Source organism: Phascolarctos cinereus, unplaced genomic scaffold (assembly GCF_003287225.1).
Source record: "Phascolarctos cinereus isolate Bilbo 61053 unplaced genomic scaffold, phaCin_HiC Scaffold_5;HRSCAF=322, whole genome shotgun sequence".
Taxonomy (NCBI): domain Eukaryota; kingdom Metazoa; phylum Chordata; class Mammalia; order Diprotodontia; family Phascolarctidae; genus Phascolarctos; species Phascolarctos cinereus.
The window spans coordinates 268,647,755-268,664,447 of record NW_027555958.1 but is presented as its reverse complement, the minus strand read 5'-3'; the positions used below and the strand labels follow the sequence as shown (position 1 = coordinate 268,664,447).

General features: G+C 47.2%; 1 protein-coding gene across 1 annotated transcript; it reads left to right on the top strand.

The window, feature by feature from the left end:
- Window positions 1-289: 289 nt before the first annotated feature.
- Window positions 290-7,444, top strand: CBX4 (chromobox 4). The gene is made up of 5 exons (XM_021000855.2): window positions 290-590; window positions 797-840; window positions 2,060-2,125; window positions 4,381-4,447; window positions 5,060-7,444. Exons 1-5 carry the CDS (start codon window positions 522-524, stop codon window positions 6,479-6,481), a joined length of 1,668 nt encoding a protein of 555 aa, XP_020856514.1. The 5' UTR covers window positions 290-521; the 3' UTR covers window positions 6,482-7,444.
- The last annotated feature ends 9,249 nt before the right edge of the window (window positions 7,445-16,693 follow it).

Sequence of the window (16,693 nt, the reverse complement as noted above, 5' to 3'; positions counted from 1 at the left end):
GCACAGCTTCTGCCCGATACACCCCTCTTTCCCGGTCCCTGTCCCCCTTCCCAAACCTCCATCTATCTCTATGCTTCTCTCTGTCTCCCTCCCTCTCTCTCTCCCTCTGTAGCTGGCTTGCTCACTCCTCAGTCGCTCTTCCCATCCCCCCTCCCATTCTTCCCTCCTCCTCCTCCTCCCGCCCAGTTCCAGTGCCTTGGCAGGCCGGGCTGCACCAATCCCCTTCTGTTTCCCTCCCCTTGACGACAAGCTGGGCCTGTGGAGGCCCCGCCCCACTGACGTCCGGGATTTGCATGAGTTGCTTGTGCAGGATCGGCTGGGGCTCAGTTGTCTGTGAGAGCAAGAGACAGGAGCGGTGAGAGGTCCAGGGAGCGAGTCAGCCTGGCGGAGCAGAGCAAGAGCAGAAGCAACGGTGGCAGTGGCGGCCACTCAGCCAGTGGTGCAGCAGGACGCCCGGGAGAGCCAGCAGCGTCTGCAACCTCGCCAACCCCCTCGAGCCCTGGGCTCACTCTGGCCCCAACATGGAGCTGCCAGCTGTTGGGGAGCACGTCTTCGCGGTGGAAAGCATCGAGAAGAAGCGAATCCGAAAGGTAAGGCAGCCGCTGCAAGGAAGGAGAAAGGCAACCGTGAAGAAGAGAGAAGGGGAAAGAGGAGACAGGGAGACAGACTGAGAGGAGACAAGAAGGGGGTTGGGGGGTGGGGAAGCTGAAGGATCCGGGAAGCCGCGGAGGTAGAGCTAGAGATCCAGTGCAAACCGTTTGCTTAGGGCTGAGTCTTGTCTCTTCCACCCCCGCAGGGCAGAGTGGAGTATCTTGTGAAATGGAGAGGCTGGTCCCCCAAGTAAGTAGTGGACCTAGGGAGAGGGAGGCGGGGGTGGGGAGAGAGCGGGTGTCTTGGACTGCTGGACCAGAAATGGGAGGGGGGGGGAATAAACGGGAGGCGGAGTAGGGGGCAAAAGGGGGGAGGGGGTGGGGAGGTCGGTGGCAGGCACTAGCGAAGCTGGAGCTGCAGAGTCCTTAGCCTGGATCCCTGTGTTGTGCTCTCCGGGAAATGCCATCACTAATTTATGCGCTAAAAAGAGCTAGGAGAAGGCTGGAGAAACGTGGAGCCGAGCCGGGGAGGCCGGAGGAGGGAGGGAGGAAGGGAGGGAGCGAGCAGGCACTGACTGATGTGCAGCAGAAAATGGCTTCTTTCCCCTTTCCCTCCACCGAACGGCTCCATATTGCAAAACCAAAAAAAAAAAATTAAAAAGCGACGAAAATGCAATTGTGTGTCTCCTCCCTCCTGATGGTGGAGGGAGGGGAGAAAAAAGGCAGAAAATGTTGGGAACTGTCATTGTGGCGCTTTTGGTTAGGATTTTTTTTTTTTGAAATGCGATGACACCGGATAGAGACAGACGCACACACAGGCATGCACACACACACACATACACACCACACACACACACACACACACACACACACACACTCGCGCATATATTTTGTGTTGCCGAATATTTGGGATTTGAATGGCCATGACAGCGGAGCTCCCCTCCATCCAGAGGGACTGCTGGCTAAAATAGAATTAAGGGTCAAGTAAGGGATGACTGAAACCCTTTGGGGGCGCCCAGAAAGAGAGGGTGGGGGACGGCGACTTTATATTTCTCATTTTTGCACACAATGTTCATGGGGAGCAAAGTGGTTTTTGGTATATGTTGCAGTAACGTGCTCAAAATTCCTGGCTAGTAACTCTGCAAAATAAACTGTTTTATTTTTCTCCCCACTGTCCCCCGCGCCGCCTTCGCCCTGCCCTGGGATTGTGCATTTAGAGTTTGGCTTGCAGAGAACTCGTGGGATTGGGAGGGGAGTCTTGGGGGGTGCAGAATGCCATTGACTATTGTGCCTACAAAACCTCCCCTCTACACACACACACACACACACACACACACACACACCCCCCTCTCAGCAGCTTTTGCTTCATTAAGATAAAGCAGGGCCTTATTTGTCGTTCCCCTTCCTGGCAGCCACAGAGGTGGATTATTTCTTCTGATGTGTCTCCCTCCCCCCTTTCCCTTTGCAAGATATAACACGTGGGAACCCGAGGAGAATATCCTGGATCCCAGACTGCTGATCGCTTTCCAGAACAGGTGAGAATCCCCCGAAGCCGCGGCGGCCGCCTGCAGTGACCGTACATGGAAAAGGGAAAGCGGGAGAAGCCGCTTTAGGAATATGTAGGGATGTGATTGCACAGTGTGTCCCCCTCCTATTTGGGGGACGCCCTCAAGTTTCTCTGCTCCTTTACAAATGTCTTTGGCTCTTATATCATGTAGGGGAGGGGAGGTGTAACAAGAGAGTTTGATACTGGGGGGGTTAGTTGGAAGAGGGGAGGGAGGGAGAGCCTTGCGGGTAGCCACGCCTGGTCCCCCACTGCTCCCTCACAACCCCACCCTTCCAGCTCCACCCCCGAAGCCTAGGTATTCGCTTTCTTACAGTCACCGGGCTCTTGGCACCCTTAACCTGCGGAGCAGCTCCTCGGGAGCTGGCATTGTGCAACCACCAGGACGTCACGGAACTAAACTTAACCTGTTGGAGGCCGGCGTGAAGTGGACAGGCCCCCAACCCCTTTCCCTCGCTACAGTTTGGGGCACACTTAGGCTTTACTGTCAGCCCCCCCCACCAACTTTCCCTCACACATATACACCCAACTGTGACTCTCTTCTGAGGGGGTGACTGGGGGAGAGAAGGGGGCTGCTGAGAGTGTAAGTTTGGTTCCAGGGATAGTGAAAGCTGTGGCGGAACTGTGTTGGCTTGAAGGTGGAAGGGAAGGTGAGATAGGGAATGCGGTCTGAATTCCATGCTGAGAAAGGCTCTTCCCCAGGACCTTGCATCCCAGCAGATGCATGTCAGGCTGCAGCTGCTGCAGCTGGGTTCTCTGCTGGCGGCTTTAGTAGTCTATTTCTGGGAGAACTGGAGGGGGAAGGGAAGGGAGAGGAGGAGCAGTCCCTGGGCCTTTCGAGCTCGACTGTACAAGGTTCTGCCCTCTTTTTTCCTCCTCCTATATTTTGCATTATTTCCTGTTGTGTGTTTGGCGCTAAAACTGTAGACCTTGGCCGCCCTGTAGGAGGGGTTTAATGTGGAAGTTGCTTATCCAGGCGCAGGGGGGCGCCTAGTGCATACCCTGCTTGTTCCCCCACCCAGGGGAGTTCATAACCTCCTAACCATGCCACTGGCTGATGCCATGTTGCATAATGGGTCCCCGAAGAGTTAAACTCGGGATGTTGTAATGCCATGCAACTTCGAAGCAATGCTCCTGCCCCCAACCTGCTCTGCTCTTACGCTTGGCTCATAGAGGAGCACCGAGACAGTCTCATAGGAGAGAGGGGATGTGTCTCTGGAGACCTGTACTCTCCTACAGAGAGACAAGGTCTTTAATTCCTGAGAACACTGAAAACTACATCCTAGAGAAAGGTGTTTAGAGCATCCTTCAACCTGGCACCCTTCTCAATGCACCTCTCAGCCTGAAGATGTTCCACAGCCGGCAGACTTCATTGCCAATTCGAAACTGAGGCCGGCCTTGAGATACTCTTTAGTGAGGCTCTGCTTTTCCAGCCTCCCAGCCTCCAACTTCTTCCCACCTGCTTAGAAGATGGGCCGGGGTTACAGTTTAAGGAGGTGACTACTCACCTGATTAGGCTGTAGTCTTCTAGTCATTCCTCCACCTCCAGGCTCTAATTGGCTCATTTGCCTTGTGTAAACAAGGGCACAGCTCCTCCCCCTGTTTAGTGCCTGGCCTTTTGGAAAGTCTTCCCTTCTGCTGGCAGCACTCGTTATCTGAATCCTAATGAGGTCATTTAGCATCCAGGACTACTGATGGAGAGTGATGAATCCGACACATACCTCATTTGGACTTGATTGGATTCTCTGTCTTTTCCCTCCTCCCCCACCCATCTCATTTTGTCCAGTAATGCCCTGGGCCTTAAGCTAGGGATGTTTGGAATGGTAGGTGACTGCCCAGGAGCCCAAAGTTACTTCTCTTCCAGATCCTTCCCTTTTTTCTCAAATGAAAGTTCTTGCTAAAGGAGGTTCATCTAAGGGAAACAGGACACCGGCTTGTGTTGGGATTATGTTATCTACCTGGGAGTGGGGGGGTGGGAAGGGGCATGCATATTTAAACACCCTATCTATTCTGTTGTCTTTAGGCCCATCTTAAGGAAGGGACTTAAGAGAGTAGGGCCTTGGGTCTCTAGCCTGCACATTTTTGCCCAGTGGTTTTTAATGCCCCCCTTTTGGCTCATTTAAGCTTCCTTTCTCTAGAAACAATATTGGCTCCATGGCTTGGCACTGCCAAAGGGGAGTGAGGAGACCCTCTTGCTAATAGCACTATTCTTTGTTTCCTCCCCAGGGAACGGCAAGAGCAATTGATGGGATATCGGAAGAGAGGGCCGAAGCCTAAACCGCTGGTTGTTCAAGTAAATATAACAGTGTAGCTGGGACACACACACACACACACACACACACAGAAACTGGGGGGAGGGTAGCAGTAAGAGTCCCTAATACCTAGTCTCCTCATTTAAATGCTTTTCTTCTCCCCTTTCCTGGCCTCTTAAAAAAAAAAAAGGTGTTAAGGAGCTTTCTTCTGGCCTCCCTAGCATGCCCCTACCCTTGCCCCAGTTCAATATTATGCTGCCCTTGAGATATTGGGGGTGCTTAGAGAGATCTCAGGTTTTCCTCTTTATTTTCCCCTTTCTTTTCTCATAGTCTGGATCATCCCCGGAGGGAGAGAACAGCTTTGAATGGAACAATGTGGGAGCTCTAGAGTTTTGGGGGAAGAAGCTGGAAGGGAGGAACCACTTGGAGCTTTAGAATGCCTCTGTCCTAGTCTTCTTTCCTTTGCACCGAGAATCATGGGCATAAACTGAGCCTCTTGATCTAGGCCAGATTTAATTTTCCTAGGAAGCTACTGGACTTCTCATCCATCCTTGGTGAAAGGAAAAAGTCTGTTTCCTGCATGCCAGTGTCACTCCTCCTCACAGCCTTAGCCAAGTCCCTTCGCTTACCCTTCTTTACATTTGGTCCCACAGGTACCCACCTTTGCCCGACGCTCCAACGTGCTGACTGGCCTTCAAGACTCCTCAGCAGACAACCGCTCCAAGCTGGAGCTGAGCTCCCAAGGGAAAAGCCAAAGTCACCAATATGAACTCAACAGCAAAAAGCACCACCAGTACCAACCACACGGCAAGGAGCAAGGGGGCAAGCCCCCACCCCACGGCAAGAGCAGCAAATACTACTATCAACTCAACAGCAAGAAACATCACCCCTACCAGCCAGACCCCAAGATGTACGACCTTCAATACCAGCCTAGCCACAAGGAGACTCCCAATCCCACCTGCCCGGATTTGGGAACCAAGAGCCATCCACCCGACAAGTGGGCACACAGCCAGGTATCGAAGGGTTATCTGGGTACAGTGAAGCCCCTAGCCACCGGGGGCGGGGCCGGGGTCAAGGGCTCGGAGAAGGGCCAGTCCAATGGCGTTACTCCCCCGCCCAAGGAGACAGGAATGCCCGCGGGCAATGGGATTGGGGGCAAGATGAAAATAGTCAAAAATAAGAATAAGAATGGACGCATAGTTATTGTCATGAGCAAATACATGGAAAATGGCATGCAAGCGGTGAAAATCAAGTCCGGGGAGGGAGTTGAAACTGAGAGCCGCTCTCCGGGCCACACCAAGAAGAAGGCTGGGGAGGAGCGGCATACCAGTGGAGATAGGACTTTGAAAAAGATGACCGGGGCCAATGAGAAAAATCCTGATCTGCCCCCTAAAAGGCGGGACGAGGACTCCCAAGTTGGGGAAGATGAGGAAGTTCAGATCCCGGACTCTGGCTCCCGTAAGCCCTCCCCAGCTAAGGAGACATTTCTAGACCAACCCCTACAACTTACCACCAAGCCCGATTTGTTAGCCTGGGATTCCACCCGGGGTTCGCACCCACCTTCTTCCCATCACCACCATCACCACCATCACCATCACCACCACTCGGTGGGCTTAAATCTCGCTAACTCCCGTAAGCGCTGCCTCTCGGATTCCCACGGTGATCGGGAGCCCTGCAAGAAACGCCTCACGGCTCGTAGCATCAGTACTCCCACCTGTCTGGGCGCCAGCCCTGTAGCTGAGCGACCAGTCGACCTGCCCACCGCAGCCTCTGCTGCCGCTGCCCTTCCCCAGCCCGAGGTCATCCTTCTGGACTCGGACCTGGACGAGCCCATTGACTTGCGCTGCGTCAAGTCGCGCTGTGGGACTGGGGAACCTCCCAGCCCTCTGCAGGTGAAACCTGAGGCGCAGGCGACAGTGGCAGCGGCTGCGCCGGCCGAAAAGCCTCCGGCTGAGGCGCGGGACGAGCCGGAGGAGCCACTGACCGAATTCAAACCTTTCTTTGGAAATATAATTATCACCGACGTAACAGCGAACTGCCTCACTGTCACTTTCAAAGAGTACGTGACTGTGTAGCTCTGGGGTGTAGTCGGGAAGGGGCGCTCAGCCTCTGCTGGAGGGGCTTGGCTTGCGTGGACTGGGAGCCTGAATCCCCATTATTCTGACCACTGGAGATTGAGGGTCTGCACTTACAGGCAGCGAACCCCAATAAACCCTAGTGACCCTGTCCTTCAACGTTCATCTCCTTAATCCAGGCAGGAGGCACTTATATACCCTCCCCACACCCTTCTCATTCTTTCCGGCACCGCACCGCACTGCAGGGGGAAAGGGTTTGGGGAAGTGGAAGGAAGCCCCGAGCTTCCTTCCACCCGGTGCCTATAGGGGCTATCCCTCTGCTCCCTCCCCCAACCCCCATCCCCCACCCGGGAGCTGCTCCCAGCCTCTTCCACCCGGACCTCCGATACTGACATGACAGTCGTGCGGCTGTCTCAGAGTTATAGTATTATATTTTAACCGTGCTAACTTGTCAAGTGCTGACTTTGCTCCCCTTTGTACGTGGTGTTATTATTGAAATGTATTGTTCGAGCTCAAAAACCCCGACCACCCCATCGGGCTGATATATATATATATATATATATATATATATATATATATATATATTTATTTGTAGGTATTTATATATTGAAATATAAAAACCTAGATTTATGGAGTTTCCTCTAGATCACCTTATATTCTATATCAAACAAATTATTTTCTCTTTACCTTTCTCTCCCTTCATTCAGTATTTCGGTTGATTTAATTTCCATCCCTTCCCTCTTCTTCTCTCCCCCACCCCCCATGAACTGCAATACCAATAACCTTGGTATATATTTTTTGATACTGTACACATGGATGTGTTGTTTCTATGTGCAAAAAAAAAGTTTGTTAAAAAGCTAAACAAGCTCTCTAGAAACTGCTGCTACTAGAAATGTCTAAACTATAAGCTTCCAATTATTACCTGCTTGAATGTAAATATTAAATGGAGATGTCGACGGTGTATTTCGATGTTTGCTCTTAATGCAGAATGGATCACCAAGGTTTCGCTGTGGGTGCTTTTCTGGCTCTCCTGTACTCTCTGTCTAACCTCTCTGTCTCTCTTCCCTTCCCTGGTCCCAACCCCACGGTTCCCCAATCCCGGTGTTAGCACTTGGTCCGGGAACCGACTGCATGCTGATGCGATCGCTGCCCCCTGGTCTATAAAGCTTTACAACAGCGCCGGCCGTCTGAGTGGGTTTGTTCCACCGGGGCTACAGCATCTCCGTAGGGAGGCGTCACCTGTTCTCTTTCCTCCAACTCCCCCCGGCTCCTTAAGAAACTAGGGCGGAAGGGCGTAGTTCGCGTGGCTGTGGTAGGGCTAAGACAGTATCACGTCCGCTGCCAAGGAACAGTTGAGGCCTGTGTGAAACTAACTCCACTTGTGGCTAAGGGTAGGGATGAGAGGTGCGGGATGAAATAAATTTCATTTGGATAAGGGTATGGAAAATCTTGGAAATTGCTCCATGGCCTGGAACCTAGGCTTCTTGATGGGCACCATCCCACGCAGTAGACATTTCCCTCCTTCGCACCTTCCAGGCTGTTTCAAGTTGTACCCGCGTCGCCCCACCCTCGGTAAAGCCAGGTTTTCCTCCCCGGCTCCTCTTCGCTGCACTCCAGTCCCCCCCTCCCCGCCACGTGCCCGAAAGAGCCGAGGATCCCAGGAGTGGGAAGGAGTCTCCTTTTCATCCCTGCAGTTTGACTGTACCCGGAAACTTGGAACTCTTCTTCCCCATTCCCCACTTCCACCACCCCAGCCAGCGTCCCCAGAGCGGAGGCTGCTGGCCCACCTTGTAGAGGAAGCGGTAGAAGCGCTTTCCTTCCCTGGGACTGAGCCAGGCGCTCTCCCCGGAAACTGCCAGCCCGGAGATTTCTACCACAGTCGAGGCGAATGCCAGGCAGCTTCCTGCTGTGAAGGAAGGAGTACTGGAAGAAGGTTGTCCCTAGCGAGTGCTTCTATCCTTTCTTGCCTCAAGTTTGGGAAAAAAACAAAAACAAAACACAAAATCAAACCAAACTTTCTCCCTATTTTCTCCATCCCCGCAGGCGGCCAGCAATCTCAGGACCCAGTTGGACCTGGGGAGGAACGGGTTAAATGCTCCCCAGAGGCGAGGAGTAGGCAGAGCGCTGGGAAATCGGCTCCACCAGCCCGCCTTCCCCCACCCCCCTCCTCTGGCCTGGGAGCCTGCTATCCCGGACTAGAGCGTGAGACTTTGTGCCGACGCAGCAATCTGACTCTTGGTTTCTGTGGCCCGTAGGAGAAGGAACCCGGTGGAGCTAAAGAAGCCTGGGGATTTGCCTATGGGGTCTTCTGTCTCTCTAGAATGGCTATGAGTTGGCTGTCCGTGCCCAAGCTGGGGGAAGGGAGGGGTTAACACGGTGCTGAATGCCTGGTTGGGGTGTGGGAGTGTGGGGAATGGCGGTCAACCCTGGAAAGGCCAAGGCTAGGATATGACCTTGGTTTGGAAGGACCAGGGGACCCTGAGGCCAGGAGGGACCTGAATGCGGCCAGTGTGGCCTTGGTGTTGGCTGCGGGCCACTAGCGGCTAGAAGGTCTGAACTCTGGGAGGAGGGGGTAGGGAAAACCAAGAAAGGGGGGTGAGGGAGTGTGGAGGGGGGGAGGTTATTGGGTGGGGTTTGGTGGTTTTTTTTTAAACCTTTTGGAGTCTAGAGCACTCTCTTTTATGAATTGAACCATTCCACCACCTCCCCCTCTCTGGATTCTCCCTTGAGCTGAGTTTAAAACTCTTCTTCCACATAATGAATGCCCTTTGCCCCCTCTGAGTTGGGGGAGGGGGAAAATCTCTGCTGATCCTGGCACTCTGCCTGTAAGGGGCTAGAATTGGTTCTGTCCCTCTCTGGATACAAAGGATAATACCAAGCTGTGACTGAGCCTCCATGTTTTTATAGTTGAGGGGAACTGAAGAACTGGGGGGTGGGAAAGGAATCCTCTTGTCTAGGATCCCACTGTTAGTGAACTTGGAGCATTAGTGTTTCTACTTTTCTCCCTTTGATGAGGCTACTGTCTCCTAGAGGTCAACTCAGGGTGAGATTCCCCCCAAAACAATAAGTGGGACATGGTCAGGGGGGCTGGAGGGAGGACTAATAAGCACTTATCTAGGTGGGAAGCAGTCTGAGGTCTTGGACACTCCCTAGTGTCCTGACTTGATTTAGGGACACCAACAGTTGTCCTAAGAAAGTCTTAAAAATCAGGATTGGAAGAATCAAAATAGGGGAAAGGAGTATAGGTGGTGATATCAGGACAGGATGACACCATGTAATGCCCCAATAATCTAGACAAAATGCCTAGGGACTTAGACCAGTGCTGCTCCCTCCACCCTGGACAAGTACGGAAGAGTATGTAGGTTTCCCCTACAGGCCAATGGGCACATGCCTCATTACCCCCTGAAGAAATCACTCACTGGCTCAAAAACAAAGATGAGAGCCAGAAGGTCCCAGTATGAAAGACTGGGAGATTTAGAGTAATATAAACCTTTTTCCTGGTCTTCCACCCATAGAGCTGTCTTTAGACAGAGCTGCAGTTTTGTTTCACTGGCACAGATTTAAATATTTCTTTTAACTTCAGTGGGGTGCAGTGGAAAGACTATCCAGATTCTAGTATTTGCCCATTTACCTACTAGCTGTGTGACTTCGAGCTGGTCGTTTTGTCTCTCTTGGCCTCAGTTTCCTCATCTGTAAGATGGGGTTAGACTAGTTGATCTGGAAGGCTGTATGATTCCATAACCGTTGAGCAGCCTGTGTTTCCCCCACTCCTCCAGCTCTTCACCGGTCCTCTTCTTAGATGAAGGTAATATGTTCTACATCCTAGTTGAAACTTAGGAGGAAGAAGAATTGTGGTTTAAATCTCAGCACCTTTACATGGGATCTTTTATTTTCTTCAATCCTGGAGTCACCAAGGCAAAAGTTGATCTGCAGGAGAGGGAAGGGCAATTGATATTTTCATCCCAGTGCAGCTGTTCTCTGTCCTCCCAGCCTTCACTACCCCAGATGATGTAGTTCTTTCCCACAAGTAGGTAGCATGGTTCCTGATGGTTTCCAGAAGAGTCAACTGTCAGGGGTATTTGTAGAAAGGTTTCCTGCAATGGGTGGCTAAATTACCTCTGTGGTCCCTTTCAACTCCTAAGATACCCTGATTCCATAGAATCCTTAGGATTCTGGTCTGAGATTCTTCCCTATCTCCCCCTTTTCTTACAACTTTAGGGGGTTTTTTTTCTGCTAAATTCAGTTGGGCAACACAGGGTGCCAGGCCACCTGTCAAGTGATTTTAATAGTAAGAAGTAAATAAAGCTTGTGTCCTCAAGAAGCTTTTAGAATAATACTATAAATGGGAGTTGGGGACAAAATAGGCAATATATAAAATTAGATCCTGTAGTACATTGGGTAATTAGAGTTATTATAGACTGCGAAGCATAATGGAGAGAAAGGAAAATCTGAGTTGAAGTACTGCCACTGACACATATTGGTTGGGTGATGCTGGGCAAGTCTCTTAACTTCTTAGCACTCTAGACAAGTCTCTAAACCTATAAATTGCAGAGAAGATGTTGACCTGCTTTAATCAAAGAAATTTCCTTATCTAGGAGTTTCCCATACTAATTAAATCACAGATCCCATCCCTATCCTACTTATATATGTCAAGGGAGGAAAGGTGAATCAAGGATTAGAAAATGAGTTGGTGTATCTAAGAAGACAATCTGGAGATGTCTTCCAACTATAACTGATTGGAAGTATATATAGAAGGAGCAGAAGATTGTTCTATGATATGAGGAAACTTAGGCAGGGCCTCAAAGGCTGATGAGGGATGACCAGTAATTAGGCTACCTGATGGAGAAATTAATAAAGGGCTCTGGGTTGAGATTCCTAAACAAATTCATAGGAAGAACAAAGAGAAAGGAAAAGATCTGAGTTGTATATTTACTTCCTCCATCAATAAAATAACATCTTTTTGGGCCTTAGTTTCCTAATCTTTTTAAGTAAACTTAAAATAGTACCTCAGTATGGTGCAGTGAAAAGAATATTGCCTCTGGAGTCAAAAGACCTATTTTCATATTCTACCTTGGATCTATGTTGCCTGGGTCTCTTTGGACCTTCTCCGTCCTCAATTTCTTCCTCTGTAAAATAAAAAAGTTGGACTAGATGGACTTTTGGGTCCACTCCAACTTCAGCTTTATGATCCTATGATCTCCACCTTTCTTTGTCACATGGGATGTAAGGATGAATTAGGTCAGTAGAATGCCTTGAGCTCTTCTGGAAAATCCTATTAATAAACACTCAGATTATTATTTTTTCACCAGAACATTAAACATATCACAGAAGAGTTGAATCATTTATGTGCATGCCTGGCAAAATTAAGATAGATTGAACTATGGATTAATAGTGCTGTCTAGATGTACCAACCTATTGCTGACAGCCTCCCATTTTGCTACCCTTCCTACAAGTTGGAAAATAATGATCGATTCTTGATCTCACAAAAGCAGATTTCCTGTTTTGTCAATCACCTATTGACTGGAGATCTTTCTTCCCTTCCTTAAACCAACTTCATCTTGAATAATGAGAATAAGATCAAGAAAGGAGAAATCCCTTGCTTCTTTCTAGGCCCAACCTTGGCAGCACCTTCTCTATGAAATCTTCCCTGATCCCTCCTCCCACCCCTACCTCCCCACAGCTGAAAGCGATCTTTCCTCCTCAGATGTTTCACTGTACCTTGTCTGGACCTCTCCTTTTCGTTTATCACATTCTGCCTTGTATTGTAATTACTTGTGTACATGTCTTATCCTGTCTCTCCCCAGTATAAGCTCTGTGAAGACAAGGACTGTCTTATTTCATATTTGTATCTTTAAGACCTAGCATGTGATTTTGCAGTGTGGTCAGAGCCAGGGTAGGGGCTTAATAAATACTGACTAGACACAGAGGAATTGAGCATACTATGGTATTAAAGGCAGTATAAATTAGTTTGTGTCTCTGTTTTTCAGAACTAAATGCAATAGAGAGAGCTCTGGACCTGGAGTCAGAAAAAAACTCACTTTAAATGTGGCCTCAGACACTTCTTAGCTATGTGACCCTGGGGAAGTCACTTAACCTCATTTTACAAATGACAGTTGCTGTAAGGATAAAATGAGTTAATATTTGTAAAGTATTTTGCAAATTTTAAAGCACTACATAAAATTTAGCTGTTATTATCATATTCCTTTTTTTTTTTTTTTGGTCTGTGTTGCTCACTTCAGGTAGGGAAGACAATGGAGAAATAGTAACTTTGCTGATATGTTTTCTGAGTGACAGCATGTATTTTCTATAGTATATAGTTGGGAAACCTTGCCATTTTGAGAATGAAGTTTTTTCTTGAGTGGCACTTTCTGAAATAACTAGGTGGTTAGATTAATTATAAATTTAGAGGGTAGTGATTGCACGCGCTTGACCTGCTTGCTCACAATGTTAATTCTCACACCTATTTATGCCTATTTTGTTCCCATTATCCCTCTGCCTTTTTTTTACCTAGTCATGTATCTATAGAATTGTAGAACTAGAAGAGACCTTAGAGTTCAGCTAATCCAGAAACTTAAGACAAAGCCACTTCAAAGAGCCTCAGTTTGCTCATCTATATAATGGCAGTGGATAAAAGGCTGGCCAGAGAGTCCGGAAGACCTGCCCATAGTCATAGGCCTCTTAAGTACTAGGACTTGAACTAGGATTTCCTGACACGAAGTTACAATGATCTTTTCTATTATGTTAAAAACCTACCTATCCTGCCACTTCCAGCTCAAGTCCAGATCTCTTACATGAAGGCCTCTCAAACTACTCCAATAATAACTTACATGTATATAGCATTTTAAGGTTTACAAAATGCTATCCTCACAACAAGTCTGTCAGAATTATGTATAAGTACTGACTCTCTTCTTTTTGGTCTAGATCTGTGTAAAGTGTGGAAATCCCCTCCTGCTGTCTGTAACAGAGCTTTAGAGAGTTGCCTGGGGTTACTGAGTGAGAGTTTAAATAACTTGCCCAAGGTCATAAAACTAGCCTACGTCAGAGGCAAGACCTTTATCCAAGTCTTCCAGAATTCCAAGCCAGCCTTCCATCTATTCTGCACTGATATCTCTCATTCCCATTCTTTGTTGTTGTCATTTCAATCAAGTCCAACTCTTTGTGATCCCATTTGAGTTTTCTTGACAAAGATTATAGAGTTATTCATCATTTTCTTTTCCAGCTCATTTTAAAGATTGAGGAAACTGAGGCCTTGTTTGGTTAAGTGACTTGCCCAAGGTCACACTGCCAGTAAGTGTCTGAGGCCAGATTTGAACTCAGGAAGATGAGTCTTTCTGACTCCAGGTCCGGCCCTTCATCTACTTCACTACCTAGCTGCACATTCTGCACATGAAAAAAATTAAGGTTCTTAGAGGTTTAGTGACTTACTCATTGACACACAATAAGTTTCTGAAGTGGGATTCAAACCAAATCTCCTGACTTTGTCCACTACAATATTCTGCCTCTTCGCCGCATTAATATCTTCTTTCTCTGAACTTCTTCAGCGCTTCTCTAGACCACCAAATTTGGCATTTAATCACATAATGATTGAGCATGGAGAGAGAAGAAGGGGCAATATTACTCTAGCTATTTCTTGGAAATAAGTCTCATCTTCCCCCAAGAAGACTGGAATCATATTGAGAGCAGGAACTATGTCATACATATCTACTTCTTTGGACATATAGTAGCTTCTGGCACAGTGCTGAGCTCATAACTAGAACCCAATAAATACTTGTTTACTGAATTGCTTTTTACTACACCCAGTGTGAGTAAACCACTGCTTTGGGTTGGAAAGAATCATCCTTCCTAAACACCAAACTACTAAAAAGTTCACCAGTTTGACCAAACTCCTCATTCCCCACTCCTCCCAAGTGTCATATAATCACATAGAATAACCTCCTCCAATCAGACTGACAAATCCTCAAGACACCAAGGCACCAGTCAGCATTTCCAAGGGTTCAGGTCACTGCTACTCCCTTCCCCCATAGCCAAGTTCAAATTATGCAAATAAACAGGCTAGACTGACCTGGGAGTCAGTTAGGTAGTAAAGTGAATAGAGTGCTGGACCTCGAGGGAGAAAGGAAGGGTTCAAATCCTGCCTCAGATACTTACTAGCTGGGTGAACTTGGGTAAATCACCTAAGCTCTGTCTACCTCAGTTTCCTCAAATAACACCCATGTCCTAGGATTGTTGTGAAGATAAGATGAGATATTTGTAAAGCACTTTGCAAACTTTAAAATGCTATATAAATGCTAGCTATTATAATGATGATTCAATTCAACAAGTATTCATTAAGCACTTACTCTTCACCAGGTACTTCTTCTAGGTGCTAGGGAATGTGTCAAAAAAACATAAAAACTAACAGAAACATAACATAGACCAAAAAATCAACTGTTTGTGTCCTCAAGGAGTTCTACTTTGGGAAAATAAGTACATAGATATATAATGGATACATACTCAACAGGTTTTTGACCCTACCCATAGGAAATAGGGATTTTGAGAGAAGGGAGAAGGTATTTGACAGTAGGTACCCACTTTAAGAGGCAGCCGCCTCCCAAATCTCTTGAATTACTGTTCCTTGTGGACTTGGTGAAAAGGACCATTACACACTAGACCACCTGCACACAGACATGTGTGTATGTGTATAGATATATACATATATTTAAATATATGTATGTGTATAGATATATACATATATTTAAATATATACACAAATATATGAAGATAGATAGATAGATAGTTAGATAGATAGATAGATAGATAGATAGATAGATAGATATGTAAAATACCTTAAGGAATAAATATTGAGCCCACAGGGACTGGAGCACTGTGCCTACTTCCTATTCTGTACCCAGGCAAGTGGTTTGGATTTAGATCAGCCTCTAAAGGCAATTCATGCAGCCAGCAGCAGAGAAGCACATTGAAGGACTGTTAGAGAGAGAGTTACCTGAAGAAGGAGACAACTTCAAAGGATCCTGACCTCTCACAACCAAGAAGAGAGCTGGCTACAGACTTAAGACAAAAGAAAATCAAGAGAATCCACCTGAGTAGCCAATCTAGCAGAGGGCTGAACCCAAGAGGAGCTGTATGAGAACTCTATAAAGAAAAGCCTTCCCTCATCATGAACTACAAGCAATCCTTTGCCACTCATGTGTGCTTCACCACTATTGTACTTTAAATTTGAGTCTACTAATCCCAGGTGTCCACTATTCTAACAAATATAGGAGAATATGTTCTAGGTTTTTCTTTGGGGGCAGGGGGTGGGTAGAGAGGGAATGCTTATAAAAAACTATTCATAAGATTCCGTCCTAGTGAAAACCTTCCTTAAAAGTTAATTAATTTTAGTGTCTGATTGTTAATGGGAAGCACACCAGTGGGTGTGAACCACTACAGTCAGAGTAGCCTCCCACTGGTTACAGCTGTAATGTGAGGCACCATCTACCCCCTATATAACTGACCTGAGAATTTGAGTAAGACAAGGCAGCTAGGTGGCAAAGTGGATAGAGCACTGGCCCTGAAGTCAGGAGGACCTGAGTTCAAATCTGGCCTCAGACCAAACACTTGACACTTACTAGCTGTGTGACCCTGGGCAAGTCACTTAACCCCAATTGCCTAATTAAAAAAATAAAAAAGAATTTGAGTAAGAGTTGGAAGATTAGTCACAAGAAGGTGTCATAAAAATAACAATTACAACAATGGTAACTATAATGATAACAATAAAAACAGCAATGGTGAACATTTATATAGTGCCTCAAAGTTTGTAAAGCCTTTTACAAATAGCTTATGTTATGGCTCACATTTAGGATTTCCCCAGATGGGAAGTGGAGAGCAAAAAGGTATTCATTGTACTGTATGAATCAGGTATGGTATGTAAAATGTATTCCAACACATAAAAGAAATGCTAAAAATAAAAGATTCACAAAACAGAGTGACATAAAATAAGATTCAAGAGCTGAGACTTAACTTTAAATTACCATTAGAATATGTTAAACCTTATCTATAAAAGAGAGCTAACTGATCATTTTATATTTCACTCTGTACTCTCCAAACTCCTTGTACATGTCTGCTGATAAAATGACCAGTTTTCAGTCAGTCCTTCTGTCGGTATTCATCCTCTCAAAGAGTAATAGTTGTTGGAGGAGAATACTGTCCTGCCAACATTCAGTTCCAACAGAT

Bases quoted from the DNA above. Each gene is read 5' to 3' on its own strand.
- CBX4 (XM_021000855.2), top strand. From the start codon at position 522: ATGGAGCTGCCAGCTGTTGGGGAGCACGTCTTCGCGGTGGAAAGCATC. The intron at 591-796 runs GTAAGGCAGCCG...CCACCCCCGCAG, and splicing joins AGAAGAAGCGAATCCGAAAG to GGCAGAGTGGAGTATCTTGT. The intron at 2,126-4,380 runs GTGAGAATCCCC...TTTCCTCCCCAG, and splicing joins CTGATCGCTTTCCAGAACAG to GGAACGGCAAGAGCAATTGA.